General features: G+C 36.2%; 1 protein-coding gene across 1 annotated transcript in view; it reads left to right on the plus strand.

Annotated features, from left to right (window-relative positions):
* BCKDHB (branched chain keto acid dehydrogenase E1 subunit beta) overlaps positions 1-16,981 on the plus strand; it is a 111,662-nt gene that overhangs the window by 16,687 nt on the left and 77,994 nt on the right. Inside the window, exons 4-6 of the mRNA XM_057369456.1 lie at positions 6,574-6,707; positions 7,393-7,548; positions 8,989-9,097. Coding sequence (XP_057225439.1) covers positions 6,574-6,707; positions 7,393-7,548; positions 8,989-9,097 — 399 coding nt within the window. The remainder of the gene's footprint in view (positions 1-6,573; positions 6,708-7,392; positions 7,549-8,988; positions 9,098-16,981) is intronic.

The raw sequence follows: 16,981 nt of genomic DNA on the forward strand, positions 1-16,981 counted from the left end.
CAGTATGTTTTTTTTTACTAACTTTTATATCTTAGTGCCATAACGTGACATTTTTGAATATTTTTGGGAAATCTAGTGGGAATGCCATGTAATTAGTTGCTAAATAAGCAAAAGTTGAATGACTTTATTTCAGAGTAAGTAGATGTTGGAATTGTTTTGAAGGCATAGGCAGTGTATATACAGTGAGTGTGGATACATGTGTTTCTCTGGTAACAGACCCAACTTACTGCACTTGACTCAAGACTTTACACTGACTTGACTTGGGGCTGTGTCATGGTTTGAACTTGGCCAAAAAGCCAAAGTACTGACGACATTGCCCCACCCCCACCAGAGAGGCAGAAGGGAGAGCAAAAGCCCAATTAACACTAAAAKTGATGACTTTTAGATAAGATAACRTAATTGAGAAAAAGATACGTATGTGCTCCAGAAATGGTCAGACAGGCTGAATAACTTAAGTTGCAAAATAGATTAATTATTAAAAACTACTAAGAATGCTACTACAGTGGGGAGGGGAACAGAGATGGGAAAAAATTTACAAGGAGAAGAAATAAAAACGGACATTTTAAGACACTTGTTATTCTTTCTGTGAACCTGTCTCTCCCAGGTTGCTCCTCCCCACCCCTCCATGCCTTCCCATGTGAAAGRAGGGCAGGGATGAAARTTTTAACATAAATCCAGTACCATAGGAGGAGAGTTCTTACAGCTCCAAGCTGTGCAAGTTCTTTTCCCAAGAARCAATCAGTGTATAGCTGCTGGTGGCAGTTGTGGGATGGTGGGATTTTTTTCTTTACCTCGTGGGAGAAAGGAGAACAGTCCTCCAAGGCTGGCTGCTTTCTTTCTGAGGGCAAGGCCATTGTCTCAAATCTCCTGTCAGAACCCAGCTTCTTCTAAGCATCAACTTGCTTCAGATGTGGGAGGGGTGGTGGTGAGGGGGGGGCACCTCTTCCTCCCAGAACACAATTTCTTCTAAGCATCAACTTGCTTCAGATGTAGAGGGGCCACCTCTTCCCCCTTTTTGACTTATGATCTGTCCAGTCTCAAAGGCCAGGTTTTTTTTCTCAGAGCAAGGTTGCTCTTTTTTCCTRTACAGAAGAAATAGTCATTTCGAGAGCAATTTGTTTTTTCCACGTTCAAGCACCACAGYAATAGCACCTGTCTTTTTCTTACTGTGATCTTGGGTCTCCATTTTTTCTTACATCTCCTCACCCTCCTCCTCTGTCCTCCCCTGGTGCAAGGAGCTGATACTAACAACTTAAAACTAAATGGCGGCCACGCTYTATCTTGTTTTGAATTCGTCTTAAGTACGAGACCATTCGTCATCACAGAGGTGTAACCAACCTGTGCAATGGGCCCAGGCCTGATGGTCAGCCTGTCCATCAACCTCAGAGCCATGGTGGATTGGCTCTAAAACACAGGGAGCAAAGGCTCCTTTTGCTGGAGAAGAAGGAGAAAGCTTCTGGAACTTATGCACAGGAGCCATCTTTGTGGTTTCTTGGTCCCATCCCCCCACCACCAAAAATCGGACTAAGTAAAACCATGACAGGCTGAGACATGGCCACTCAGCCCCGTGGTTGGCTAAGTTATGCCAGAAGCATGGCTGGGTCCTCAAAGGCTGYTTTGAATGTTCTTGACTTTTGCAGGCTACAGGGTTGGGGAAGAATAGAACAGGAGTATAGCTAAATTCTATCAGTTGTTATTCTATGCACAGTAGATAAAAGTCATCTTCAGAAGTTAAAAGTTACTTCTGTTGGAAATCCTTTTTATTTCATATAATCTCTTTTCATGATTTAGGTAGGTGAGCTCTAGAAAAAGCAGCTTTTTTAACAGCATGGCACATTAGTGGGCAAGGTTTCAAGACTGAGAGTTAAGCCATCTCTGTGTCAGTGAATCTGAAGCCCTGCTTTGGACAAGTAGATTTGAAATTTCTAAATTCAGCTGTAAGGTTAATGGTATTCCCTATAGAGCAACAGGGCCTGCTGCATGCCTATTTTTTAAAAACTGGAGAGATGTAACTAGGCTGTCAGTAGAAAAAGTGGTGGCACAAAATGGTTATAACTATTTAGAAGTTAGTAGAACTATTTTTTATTAACGTAGGAGCTCTAAGAGAGCTGAGTATAAATTTACCAAAATCAYTTACTGTTTGGCCTGCCCTCTTGTATAGTATCAGAGAGGCTGAAGACTGCAAGTGTCACTAGTTGTAAAGTGGGGTTCAAAAGGGATGATGGGACCAAGAAAGCTTGAATGTTGCATAGATTGTATTAATTATGTTAAGAAATAGAATTAGTAGACTTACATAGAGGTGCATCTATGAAARATCCTAGCTATTCTAGGATTAGAAAAGGCCTTTAAAGGCAGGACTRATTGGAAATCAGTAATTTCTATTTGAATTTTCTACACAAAGTCCCTGGTGAGTAGCAAAAAAGCTAATCTGCTGGGGTTCCCTTTTCTGTCCGGTCTTTTCTGCATGTGCAGCCATGACTGCTACAGTTGAAGACAGAATATATTTAGCTTTTTTTGACTTTTCTGTATGACTCCTAATGGATGTTTTAAATGGAAGTCAGTGAGATTATGGGGACAAATAAAATGCTGTCCAAGTATATTGTTAATACTGCTAAGTACTGGCATCTTTTAAGATGCATTTTTTAACACCAGTGATGTAGTATTTTGAAAACAAAGCACAATTTTCCTTTGACTGTATCACCAGCAGTACTCCATAAACCACTCAAATGGTCCAGTGTGGTCGCTTGCGGARTGATATGAAATTACTCAGAGTTGGAGCGTTGGGTGGTGTTAACATTATAGGATATTTAATATTTGGATATCTCATTTTTGAAGTTAAGTTACGACAGGAACATGACTCGTTGCATTTATTGAAATCTGAAGTACTTTTTTCCTGATGGCTTGGAACAAATAAAGATGAGGCAGCCAAAACATTAATGCACAATAATCAACTACAAATGTCTGTAAACGTGTTCTGTTAGGTTGCTATGAAACTCTTTATTGCTGGCGAACAAGAAGATGACTGTGAGACTGCTTTAAAGCTGTTGTCTCTTACACAAAGGGCAGGGGTAATTTGAACATTTATGGGATACTCTTTGTTCTGAAAATCACAAAGAACACTCTTTTTTTTCTATAAGTGAAATTGAACCAAGTATTGCTTTTTTTCCTTAATGTTTGTTCTTCATAATTCCAGATTTTCCATATTAGGGAAGACTTCTAGAGTGTTTTTTTCACTTCCTTGAAATGCATCTAGTCTTACTACTGAGTTATTGGGATGGAGAGATAAGAAGCATCCTTTTTTGTCACATTACCCTGTTTGCTGTATTGCTTCCCTCAGTACGTGGCAAAGGGCACCAGCCTGTTCAGGTGGCAGAAACCAGGGATGTTTATAAAGTCAGGCAGGTTAATGGAAATGCGCACCAGCGTAATGTCTTCCTGCGGAGAGTGACGCACCTGGCTTCAGATAATGTAGAGATACTGCTTTCACCTGCACTGACAAGTCAGCTTGTTGAGTTGGGGTTTGTTTTGAGCTGTGCGGCTGACGCAAATCATCTGAGARCACCATATTATAGGAGATGTTTCTYTGTTGGTAATGTAAKGAAATGAAATATGGAAACACAGAGTATCTCTGGTTTATTTGTCTGCTTCAGTCASATTTCAGCTGAAATCTGACTCAGCTGGTTTGCAGGGGGTGATGTGAATAACTGTTTATTGCAATGGACTTCTTTTTCACATTTTGAAAAGCAGTGAAAAAATAAGAAAATGTAAAATAAAATAGAAATGCATAGGCTTAATGCATTTAAATGCTAAATAAATGTTTAAATATTTTGTGTTAGTTTTAGTAATGATTTTCATACTGTATCAATAAAAATAGAATATGTAATGTTTGGGGAAATTGGTAAATTTGTTTTATCCTAACCGTGTGTATGTGTTTTTATCTTGAGGGCCTAGATTTTGTAAAGAAAACTCTACCCTTTGAAACTCTACCCAAGCTTGTTTTCTGATCTAATAAATAGTAAAGTGCTTAAGGATTTGCMTTTGAGAGGTCAGTGTTATTGTTTTAATGCTATAATCAAAACCATTCCTTGTTTTAGCACATGGTACTTCAGAGTTGTGCCTTTAGTCGTGAAGGTCCAAATTAGGTGCTTCACACAACTCACATTACAGCTTGTTATATTTCACTTTTGTTGTATTGTTTTTCACTTCATTTATTTCATCATACTTCATTGATAGCAGCATGATGCCTCTAATTTAATATCTCAGTAGCATTTCAGCAGTTTTGTTAGGATGTATTTTGTATTTTGAATTATAGAGTGACGTACTACTGTGGTGTAACTAACGCGCTTTTAAGTTGTCACCACCCTAAACTGATATTAAATAATTAATTTTCAAGATGTATCAATTATTAGTTAAAGGTCATTTTACTGGATTATTCAAATACATTTCAATTTTTGTATGAGGGTATAAAATTATTTATGGARCCTGTGTATTAGGCTATTTCAGTGTGCTCTGAAAAACCTGTTAATAAAGAATAAGGTTAGGTAAGTTTTAAGTCTTGCATCAAAATATCCTGTAAGTAAGTGAATTGAAATATAGTATTCTGCCAATGGATTTATAAGAAGCAGGAAAGTAGGAAGTTGGTACTAACATTACCATACATCTTCATTATATTAATGCATTTTTAGTTTATTAAAATAGGGTTTGTTTCAAATTTAAATTTAGGTGTGCCAGTGAAAGAGAAGGGAATCAAGATGGCTAATTCATGGGATGCTAATKAAATAAAAATGAAGGAAGGAGATGTTTGCCAAATGTTGATGGTGTTACAAATGGATAGAGGTACAGGGACAGCTCTCRTGGTTGTATCTAAGGCAGGGTTTCCACACCTGCGCAATTGTGGGGGTAAGGCCTGGGGCAACTACATATTTGCATGGGGAGTTTATTTTCCTCTTTCTGTGGCCATGATGCCTGTCAGCTGAGAGAGTGCACCAGAGGTTGCAATGTAGGAACTGAGATTACGGCTCCTTCAGGAATGAGAACAATTTACACAGTAAACAGTCCATCTAGGGGGAAAAAATAATCTTGCATTCTCTTTGTTTCCACTGTCTTGTGTGAGAAATCATGGTGTGTCCTGCAATTGTGGCAGCTCTTTTGACTTGTGTTGGCTTATGTAACCTCACTGACACCATCAACATTGTAGTACCATTTGATATCATTTTTTTACTGGCTTTAAATGACTGTTCCTTGTGGAGGGAAAAAAGAGAAAAGCAGAGGGGTGCCAACATATTTATTTATATATATATACATACATACATGCATATGGACAGGATACAAGGAGTGACAGTGGTGTGCTGGGTGATGCGTGAAAATAAAACATATGTACTTTATAGGTTTGTTAAACTTGCATCCCTTTAATATATCACAAATATAGCCTTAGACAATGGTTTTCCCCAATCATCCCTTTCTGAAAACCTTTATTAGCTTTCCTTTTTCTACTTTTTCTTACAGCTATTGAAATTAGAAGTCCTCCTAGTAACAGCTTTCCCATTTATTAGTCTGTTTTTCTGGTTAGTTATTTCATGGTTATTTAGTTATTGTTTAATTTATTTCATAACCACTGATGTGGACTGTGCACGTTTTTCCATCCAATTTGAAGTCTTGGCATTTTCATGCATGATGGATTTCTATAGAAAGAAACCTACTGTCTATTTCCCAGTGTTCTAAAAAGAAGATTTAATAGCAGACAGACCTTTCTGCTGTACTCCTTTGGCCAAAAAGTACCACTGGCAAATATTGTAAATATGTCTTATAGAGGATATTGTAGTGGTATTTCATCTCCCTCCCACTCTTTCTTGTTTTTAGTTTCGTAAACTGAACAATTTTGTCTGCAACCATGTATTAGATTGATACCTATTTGGGAACTGAAATTACTGTGGCACAGAAATATGTCAGGACTGAAATAACCTTCTGCACTCCCATAGGTGAAAAATGAAATAAAATGTTTTGTGTTTGTAGCAGGAACAGCGTTTTTTTTTGTCTTGCCTTGGAGACAAAGCAAATCATTTAAGTGTGGCCTTACCTTGTGAGAGAAGAATGTAAGAATGGTCACTGCTGACAGGCAGTGTGGACTAGAGGCGGTGTGCTTTTGTTCAGGTGGTCCTGTTCATCTGTCTGCCATCAAGTAGGGACAGTTAGTTGTCAGTGCCTGGAAGAAACAATGCGTCTCTTTATTGTTAACTTTAAAAAATGGTGGTTAGTATTGTTTAYTCCCATATAAGCATGGGGGTAAGCTTAAGTGTGAATACATCAGAACAAATTTCCCTTCAAGTGTTAAGAATGTTTTAAGTTACAGAAACTGTTCTTAACTTTAGTCTTACCTACTGTTCCTCTAARTTGTTAAACTATCTGTACCTGTAATGGATGGTTATTGTTTCTACATCTAGAAATGCCCATATACTTCACTGTGTGTGACTTGTTGATAAGTAAAATACTTCTTGGACAATATTTTTCCACTTAAAACTGGTGTATTAAAGGAATCGTGTGTTGTTTTTTGAGATTTTTTTTTTTTTAATATAGGTAAAGACAGAGTTTTCAACACCCCTTTATGTGAACAAGGAATTGTTGGCTTTGGTATTGGAATTGCTGTTACRGGTGCTACAGCTATTGCAGAAATTCAGTTTGCAGATTACATTTTTCCAGCATTTGATCAGGTTAGTATTAACAAATTTGACAGTGGTTTAAAGAAATCTTACAACTGTTTAAATTACTCTTCTGTTAGCAGTAGTACTTGGTTTGAATATGTGATTTTTTTGCAAATATATCCACAGCTGTRCTACTAACATTTATGCATGCTTTAAGTAAACAGGCATAAACTACAAACAGTACTAGTACTGTACTGTAAACAGTACACTGTACCAACGCCAATTTGAAGGCTTATTAAATAATGGAAATTAAAGATGTGGTTTGAGCAAATGTCTGTTTGTTTTGATTTTTGGTTTTGTGGCTGTGTTGGCTTCATCTGCCTTAAATTCATCAGCCTGTGTCTTCCAAACACAGTTTCTCATTTCTTGCATATAGCTGCAGCAGGCCATGTGTCCACAGGACAAACTACAGATCAGGACTGGGCTGATTGACAGTATCAAATGAGGAAACAACTGGGTTATAAGGCTACCCCTGAGGCTTAGGCATCTAACTTGAACACAATAAGCAATTGGTTTATTTTCCTTGGAAATGTTTGTCTTTCCACCTACTTACAGTATTACTTTGCATCTAATTTCGTCCTCTGAATCTCATACATGGAACAGATGATGTAGTTACTTCCCATGTATTGAAGTATTTTGATGCATACCTAAAGGTACTGGACTGAATGTTACTTTTGTAATTCAATCTTCCCAGATTGTTAATGAAGCAGCAAAATACCGTTACCGCTCTGGAGATCTGTTCAACTGTGGAAACCTCACCATTAGAGCACCCTGGGGCTGTGTGGGTCATGGTGCACTATATCACTCTCAAAGTCCAGAAGCCTTTTTTGCTCATTGTCCAGGAATAAAGGTATAGTAACTCTTATTTTATGAAGATTAATTTTTTAATTTGTTTTATAATGGATTGACCTGACTAACAATGAGTCTGGGTGCAGACAGGGAAGAGTGGATATCAGTCTACAAAAAATATCTGAATATGTTAATTAAAAACTATTAGAAGACAAAACTSTGTTTGAAAATTTTTAGCCATTATTGAGGCAATCTTTAGTAGATACAGCATTTTGTATTTGTATCTACACAGTTTTGTGTCTAGTGTAGTACAGAACCTAAAACCTAACACTAATAAGTAGTACTTTCTATTTTTTTTTCCTTTCTGTATCTGTCTTAAGTGCACTATTGAATTAATTTATGTGAAGGACACTGCTGGGCAGTGGGCACAAAYTGAAACASCAGAAGTTCTGTCTGAACATGAGGAAGCACATGGTACAGCTTGCCCAGACAGTTTGCGGGGTTTCCATTTTTGGAGGTATTCAGAATTTGTCTGTGCATTGTTCTGGGCAGCTGACCCTGGATGGCTCTGCTGGGTCAAGGACATTGGACCAGATGACCCTCTGGAGGCCCCTGCCAAACTCAACTGCTTGGAGGTTCTGTGAGGGAGACCTTTAGGCAGACTTTCTTCCTGAGATGGTGGCATCCCTTGAAGTGAAGATGCCTAGGGCTTAGGTGGTTAAGTTTCCTACAGAAGAGGGAGGAGCAGTGTCTAGTCATCTCAGTTTAAGAGAGAACTGTTTGACAGGCTCTCCATTTTCTCCTGAGTCAATTTTTGTCTATGARCTTGTACTTCTGGGTTAGCTGGCATCCAGTCTGTTGAGCAATGASTCATGGCTGATTAATGTGGAAGATTTAAGCAGAACCGCTATTTGTATTCWAAAGACACATGTTCATTGTTTATGTGTTGTTTAAGCTGTTGTCTATGTATGGTTTTGGTGTCCTAAAACTTAAGATATTACTCATCTTCAGAGAGGCCATAGCCATTTCTCCTACTTGTTTTTCTCTTTACTTAAATAAAAAACCTGTATTATTCACATTTTATTTCATTATATTTGAGGAATGGCATGTATTTTTGTCTTTKGGTGTTCTTTATGATATTTGTGGTCGTCTTCAGAACTTGAAAGTATTTCCTGATTATAGACAAAAGCAATCTACAAAGTCCTTTGCTAGGTTATTGAATCAAATGTTTTCTAGAGCTTGTTTAAAAACWAAAGTATCACCTGAAAGTAAAACATCATCATCAATGCCTGTTGTTTAACCTCATCAATGTGCAAAATAAAATTCAAAATTTGAAGTATGTTTTAATAATGTAGCACTGATGTTAATTCACTTTGTAAGAACAGCTCAATCTGTACATAGATTTATTTAAAGCAAAGAATTGCTTAGCRTTAAGTATTTTTGAGGAAGTTTCTAGCAGAATCGCAATTTTAAATAAACTATTTAAACAATATTTTTACAGGTTGTTATTCCAAGGAGTCCTCTGCAGGCCAAAGGATTGCTGCTGTCATGTATAGAGGACAAAAATCCATGCATATTCTTTGAACCTAAGATACTTTACAGAGCTGCAGGTAAAGATTTGTATGTTGTATTTTCTAACAAAGCAACAATGTTTGGGGTTTTTCGCACATATATGTTGATATTCACAGCTAAAATACTACTTCAGTCGAAGTTTTGACTTGTTTGATCTCCAGCTATGTTTTGGATTGGGTTTTTAGAGGACTTGTGAAAATTGAATAAATTCTCTAAGTTTGACTGCAAAGAGAAATGAGCATTTACAGTCTTATTTATGCTCAGTTAGTTTTGGAAGTKCAATGCTTTGCAGTCTCAGATTAAAAAAAAAGAAATAGAGCTAAGAGGTATTATTCTTTATCAAATTCCGATATAAATTTGGCAGAAATTGTATTGCTTTCTTGTGTTAACTCTAGATACTAAAATAAGTTTCCAGATTAACTTTTATTTTTCCAAAAGAACTGAACCCCACCATTATTGCTTTCCCAAAGTTAAGATTTCTTTGAAATGTTTAATTTCTAAAAATCTTCAAACTGCCCACTTAGATTTTAACCTTATTTGAAAGGAAATRTGGTTGCCATTACTTTTTTCATTTGTTTTAATCATAGTGAAATTTCTGGTTCAAAGTACAACTTTTTAAAAACTCTCATTATGTGTAATATATTGGAACAGAGTAAATTCACAATGATGGTGCTTTGAGTTGGTCCTAAAAGGTTGCTTGTTAYTTTGGCCTACTGAAACTGGACTGAAAACAGAAAATGAGTGAAAAGTTTTACMTGTGGAGATAGGCAGAGAAATTGGRTGAGCAACTGATAAAATAGAACCGAAGCCATGACTTACCTAAGCATTTCTGTGACCTATGGCTTTGTATGCGAACTATGCTGAGTTTATCAATTGACCCTGTGGGCTGAATTTGAGTGACAGACAAAATGTTTCTATTTTGCTTTGGACCTTCTAACAGCACTTTTCTATCAGTGCAACCATTTTGTCAGTAAATTTATCCTGTTCCTAGGGAAACAATAATAAGGGAAGGATTTAGACAGCAGACATCAAAACTGCAAAACATACTAGTACAACTCAGGAGCAAATAGCATATTTACTGGTAAAACTGCTTATTTGCTTTTATATTTTCAAAAAAGACCCAGAAGTTCCATTATCAATGTAAATTTAAAAGTGCAGCTAYGTTTAGTTTGGTGGGTGAGATGTGCCTGTAGAGTATTGCATTCCTTAAGTTCAGTGTGTTTTGAGACCTTACTAAAATTTAGCTAAAAGGCCTCTATCCATTCATTTAAAGCAAGTAGTTTGAAAAATGAGCTCGAATCTGAGTCCTGTTGAACAAAGACAAAACATTAAGTTTAAAACTCCCCTGCCTTTAAAACTACCCCTTCTCCCCAGTATTTACAAGTCATGAGTACAGACTGCAGAGTTAATAAAATACTTGCTTTCCATACTGGCACGAAAGGCTGCACATCAATATCACATACCTTTTGAGAATATGGGGACGTTTTTGTGTTTGAGGAAATGACTTGTAAAGCAATTGCTGGATCATTTAGTGAACATAAATCAGGCCAGTGATCGAAATCTCGTATAAAGATGTGCTGAAATAGTGGTTAATGTGATTTATGTGCTGGTCAGTAACCAGCTATAGCGTTACTGTTGGTAATTTCTAAAAGACTGTGATTTCCTCCTGTATTCTGATGGCTGATTTCCAGAGACTTTGCCTACATTTTTTTCTTAAAAGTTCTAAGAACATCAGTTTAGCAGTGTAGGTTGAAATTTTTAGTGCATTTGCATCAACGTGTAACAGGGATGATTGTAACAGGTAACTTCTTTCATCTACATGGATATTTTGCCATTTCTAGAATGTAAAGCAGGGATGTTTTACTATAYGGAATGGTTTTTATGCTCCTTTTATTTTCATTGTTCTTTGTGTTACCAGTAGTTTCTCATCTTCACTATTAAGCTGTCCTTTGTGAGTTAGGTCAGCTTGGACTGGAAGACAAMTGGTGTCTGGGAGGTTCTTCTATAAAATTGATCTCTCTTAGGGTTCGTTCTAACTCTTCTGGCCCTAGTCAGGGTAATCCCACCATAGAAACCAAGTGGCCAGGTGAATTCAGAAATGGGGATTCAGAAAGATCAAGAGGCAGCAGCAATAAAACACAAGCCTGGTAAACAAGAATAAGATAAATGGCAGAAAGAAGCATTTTAAAAATGTGACTGACTTGTGTTTCATAGAGAAATTTTTTACAATATCCCTTGTGAGTGTGTTGATTCTAGCAGGAGAAAGAAAATCATAAAGATTCAGAAAATCGTAGGGATTCAAGTAAGCTTGAACTATATCTGTATTTCTTATGTCTTTGTTTTAGTGTGTCARAACAGTACAGGGTCTTCTGAAGGCTGGGAACATGCAGGCTTTCCAAAACAAGAACACAAAATGGTATCAGTTGTCCTCTATTACTTCATGTATCTTCTTCTTTCCTTTTTAGCATGGTATAAAACTTCACCTAAGGTTTGGGTTCTCATTGTTCCAGACAAAAATAATTTTCTTTGTTTCCATGATGATGTCTCAGTCATTGAATAATGAAATTATATTGCCCTTATTATAGCTTTTTTTTTTTTTTTTTTTTTGCTTGAACTTCATGTGAATAGACATGTTTGTTTTGAGAGCTGTGTGACTGATTTTACAGTGGGTGTGTAGGGACAGCTGAAAAATTAACGTTTTAAGGATGTTAATGGGAAGGAAGATTTTCTATCAGTAAAATTAATGTAGGCTTTTAAGCCTCATCATTTTCCTCTAATGGAGTTTTTTTTCTTCCTTTGGGGCCTCTAAATATTTGTCCATGACATTTTGTTCAGAGTTGTTGATGTATTTGAAGTTACAGCTGAAAATAAAYTGTAGGTGGGGTAATCTTTAAAACACGGGATATCTGTCTTCATTCAGGTAGCCTGAAGCTAATAATACTTTGTTTAAAATAAACAAGGAAAAAATCAAACCAAAATAATGACAAAGATCCCACACCCACTTCTCCCCATCAAAAATTTATGCCCATTGTTTCTGCTCAAAAGTGTTGCTATTATTGTTAAAATTAGATGTTTTATGCCAGTGATGGAAGGCAATATGTATCTAGCTTAGGACATATATATAACCTGAAGTTGTTTCTTGAGAGTGTTAAACAGGATGCCAGGTCATTGCTATTTTATGAAAGCTCATGCAGAATCAATCTTGTGATTTTGCATCTGACACATACCTCCAAGCTATATAGGCCCACTAATTGCTTTCAAGTTTTTTGGTTRCTCTTATTTAGGAAGTTGTTTTTGTTTGTTTATTTTGTTTGCTGATAATAGGGCAGATTTTGCAGCATTCATGCTTAGCTTTCTTCTCATAAYAGTAAAGAAATTGTGCAAAAATGAGAAGGCTCTTCATAAGAATGTAAGTCTGGTCTCCAAGGTAAATCAGAGAAATACGTTGAACAACGTATTTCAGTGTAACTGTCACATGGAAAGTGAGATAACAAATTTTTTTAAAATTTATGAGTTTAGCTCAATTTCTTCCCAAATGACCACAGATTTTCCTATTCAAATATGTTGTATGTTTATTCAGAAATGGGGTAAAACTAACCACACTATCTAATGAACATTAATTTCTAAATGAATATTTGCTACCCAAACACGCCTACAAGATACAAAATTAAAGTTAGGCCTTAAGTCTTCCCCTTAGTCAGCTGTTTGAATTCCAGGTGGATGTTTAAGTAGCACTGCCTGAAGTTCACCACATTCACACTGTGATGAACCAAGAAGAAAAAGCAAATTCCAAAGTGAAGAACAACTCTAAAGGAACTTTTTGGAAATGTTTTCCAGTTCATTGAAARAATAATGCACACCTTAAATATCCAAGAGCTGTAGTAATGCCAAAGGGAAGGAGTGGACTTAAAGCTAAGRTCACAGAATCGGTAAAACAGTAAATAGTTTGGGTTGGAAGTGGCCATGTTGTCCAACCCCTGTGCAATAAGCAGGGACATCTTCAACTAGATCATGTTGTTTGGAACCCCATCCAGCCTGACCTTAAGTGTTTCCAGGGATGGAGCTGCTRTTTGAAAGCTGTTCCAATGTTTCACCACCATAATTGTAAAAAACTCTTGTAGCTAATCTAAACTGACTTTATAAGCCCCCTTTCAATACTGGAAGGCCACACACTGTACATTCTCCCTAGAGCTTTCTCTTTTGCAAGCTGAAAAATCCCAGCTCTTCTCAGCCTGTCTTCATAGGAGAGGTGTTCCAGCCCTCTGATCATCTTCATGGCTCTCCTCTAGACCCACACCAATAGCTCCGTRTCTTTCCTGTGTAGACAGCCCCAAAGCAGAATCTTAAATTTTGCCTGGGTATCTGTTAATAGTAGATTTCAGAAGTTACAATTTGGAAGTGAACTATTTTGCTTGAATCAAATGCARTTGGTATGTTTCATGTTCTGCATTAACTCTGATGTGCAAACAATTTGAGATTTGAGATTTGTTATCAGGAAGTGGGACTGAGCATGTTTGGTTCTTGTAACTGCCATCCTCATCTTTTRGGTTAGGTTTGTGTCCYTGTATGTTCTTCCTTAGGGCTTCTCCCTCTTCCTACTATCTTCTGCTGTGTTGTAAAGATCCTTGTCTAGACACCCTTCAAGRAGCAGATGCTGTCTTCTTACACATAACCATACAAGTGTTTATCAGAAGTTTTGTATATGTTAATTTTCCTTCAATAATATTAGGAAGGAGCAAAGAAATGTAAGCCTGAGTAAAAATCCAGAGTTAAATATGCAAATACACATACAAAGAGAGAATTCTGTTGCTACTTAACTTATGAGATCATAATGTTATTGAAAGTGTTGTAATGATGTCCTCCTAAATGTCAGAGATACTAAGAAAATATCTGAATTAAAACAGAAAAGGAGGCTTTGATTTATAAAAAGTGTTAACAGCCTGTGCAGTGTCAAGAGCACATAATGGTTATGAATCAAAGGAGAAGATGAGTCACCCTGACATTATCAGGTTTAGACATCTTGTGGAGAACCTACTCTGATGTTTTTTGACCTTTTCAGTTTCATTTAATTGTACTATATATGACATTGGTGGTGTAGAAATAAATACGACTTGCATCAGTGGTTGTTATAGAGACAAGGCAGGTAAGATGAGAAAACGTGTTTTCTTTCTGCTGTTCAGACTGCTCCTTTAGAAAATGCAACAGATGTTGTAACCTCTCAAAATTAACTTGTCATGGTCCTTTTTCACTGATAATTACAACTTCTTGTTAATTTCTGTATTTGAAATTTGTATTTGAAACATTTGATTTAAAATGCTTTATTTCTCCAGTAACAGATGAATAGGCTGCTTTGTATGTAAACATTGTTATCCTGGATTAGATAATTATAATGAAATAATATTAATTGAATAATTTCATATGCTGCTTTTCATCTTTATTGGTTGAGGAAGGAGATTTTGCAAAGGCAATCAAGGAAAATCCTTCCAAATCGGACTTTACTATAAATTTTTGACAAGCTGAATTTTCAATTTTAAATTGTCAGGTATTATAGATGATTTTATTTAATGGATGTTTTGTTGCAGAATGGTTTAGTTATAGTAAGAAACTAGTTAATTTGTGTAATTGTATGTTTTGTTTCATTTTTCTAAGTAGATGAAACCATTACACAGAGAAAAAGCTTTTATTTTTGTCGCATGTACACCTTCCATTGCTTCCTCTGACTCATCCCACTCACTTCAAAACCTTCTTGTTCATTTCAGTATCCTGGGTTTCCTCTCCAAGGTGCCATGGTATCGTTTTAAGTTTTTTGTTCTCTAGGTTTCATGTAGGTGACTATTTCAGTTTTTTGTTCTCCAGGTTTCATGTAGGTGACAAAAACAGTTACACAATGCAATTAGTATAGTTGTGGGTTTCATTGTCTTTCAGGATCTGTTTCTTTTGCCYTAGGGTTGTACAATGTGCAAAATCCATAGAAACCTGATCTGCCACTAATGTGCAGTGAGCAAGGGCTGGATGTGCCTTTCTTCTCTTTCATTCCTAGCCCTATATTCTTCTATCCACTTGTTATCCAAAGAAATTATTACAGAAAGACATCGATATTTTACTAYGTGGAAAATTGTTTGCAAAGAGATCTGACTTCATACTATGTTTAGAAGCACCTTGTGTTTAAAATACATTTTTAAATTTTCTTTTCCTTGATTAAATGGATTTGTGTTGTTAAACTGTGCTGAGAAAGAATTTGTTGTTATGATTTTAGAAAGAATGATTTGGTTAATATCTATGTCTCTTCTGTRCCTGTTCAGGTGAAGTAAAATATCTCTAACCTTAGTATAGGCAAAAACATTGTTTACTGTGAGGTTGATCAAACATAGGCACAGTTTGCCAAGAGATGTGGAGTCTCTGATTGTGAAAATGCTCAAAACTTGACTGAACATGGCCCTGAATGACCAGCTCTGAGCAGGGAGCTTGGRCTAGGTGATCTCCAGAGGTCACTTCCAACCTCAGCCATTCTTTGATTCTGTGACATATGTGACATAATACATATTATCCACAAGAAAAAAAAAATTAGTATGCTATAATTAAATATTATTTGCTACTTCATTTATTGAAGTTATGTTTGAAACTTGTAAGCCAGGAAAAAACTTAGGTCATTCTACGTGTGTTAGATCTACCATAACAATGAAGGAAAAATACAAACCACTTTCTGCTGATGTCACTCAGGGAGATTCTTTATCGTAACTTCCTGCTGAACAAAATTGTTTTTTGAACTCAATAATTATTTTATGAGCTAAGAAATGTGTTAACAAAAAAAGGCAGGGTGTTTTCGTTATAAATCGTTTCTGTGTATTTAGAAGGAGTAAGGTTTATTTTTTTCTGCTTATCACTAGAATATGTTTTACGAAGTATTATTTGACTTGCTGGTGCAGAAACAAATTCATCTTTAGATCAAAAGAGTATTTATTTTAAAACATTATATRTGCATGTYTTCTATCATWGTTTTAGTCATTAAACCAGTCAATRTATTAGAGCAMTGATTCAAAATCAGCCACAACTGACCTATTACTTTTCCATCTGAATACTAGTAAATGAGTCTTGAGTGGAGCTACCTTAAATGTTTCAGAGAAGAGAAGATGGCTGATTCTTGTCTACTCTCTTGATTTGTGGTATATTTTTGATGAATAGACAAGATTTTTTTAAAAGAAAAAATATTTAGACTTATTTAAAACAGCTGTAATTAGAAGTTCTTGCTGACACTTTCTGTGTAGATTCTGAAAACTTTTAACTTCAATTTAAAACATAAAGCTGTAGAGCATCATATTTGGCAGATATCAGGAGGATGCTGGCGGGGCTATTCCTTCATGTCTGAGTATTAAAGTATAATTTCAAGACTCCCTTGAYGATTATTAGAATAATCAATAATTCTAACCAGTTAGTGGTTTCTTGAGATTTTATCACGTGTGCAATTGATAAAAGCAGTGTCTATCTCCAAATATGATGCTGGCATTTTGACTTGATGTACACCAGAACTTAGTACTATCTTTTGTGTGTGTATATATGCATCATCTTGTTGTGGTATAAAACTTAGATGAAATTCTACACTGAACATATTTTTAATAATGTAAATARAAATAATTTGAATYACAGCTAAACCTTTGAAATKAATSCTAATACTTAGTTWTTTTGGTGTWATGCTAATAGAATCRCRYAATTGTTAGGGTTGGAAGAGACCTCKAKTGATCATCCAGTCCAATACCCCTGCCAAGGCATGGTTAYCTAGAGTGTGTTCAGGTGGGTTTTGAGTATCTCCAGAGAGGGAGATTCCACAACCRCCCTGGGCAGCCTGTTCCAGGCCTCTGCCACCCTCAGCATACAGAAGTTCTTCCTCATGTTGAGGTGAAACTTCTTGTGTTTTGGTTTATGGT

The sequence above is a fragment of the Malurus melanocephalus genome, unplaced genomic scaffold (genome assembly GCF_030028575.1).
Source record: "Malurus melanocephalus ecotype Western Australia unplaced genomic scaffold, MMel_1.1 scaffold_4, whole genome shotgun sequence".
NCBI classification, from domain to species: Eukaryota; Metazoa; Chordata; class Aves; order Passeriformes; family Maluridae; genus Malurus; species Malurus melanocephalus.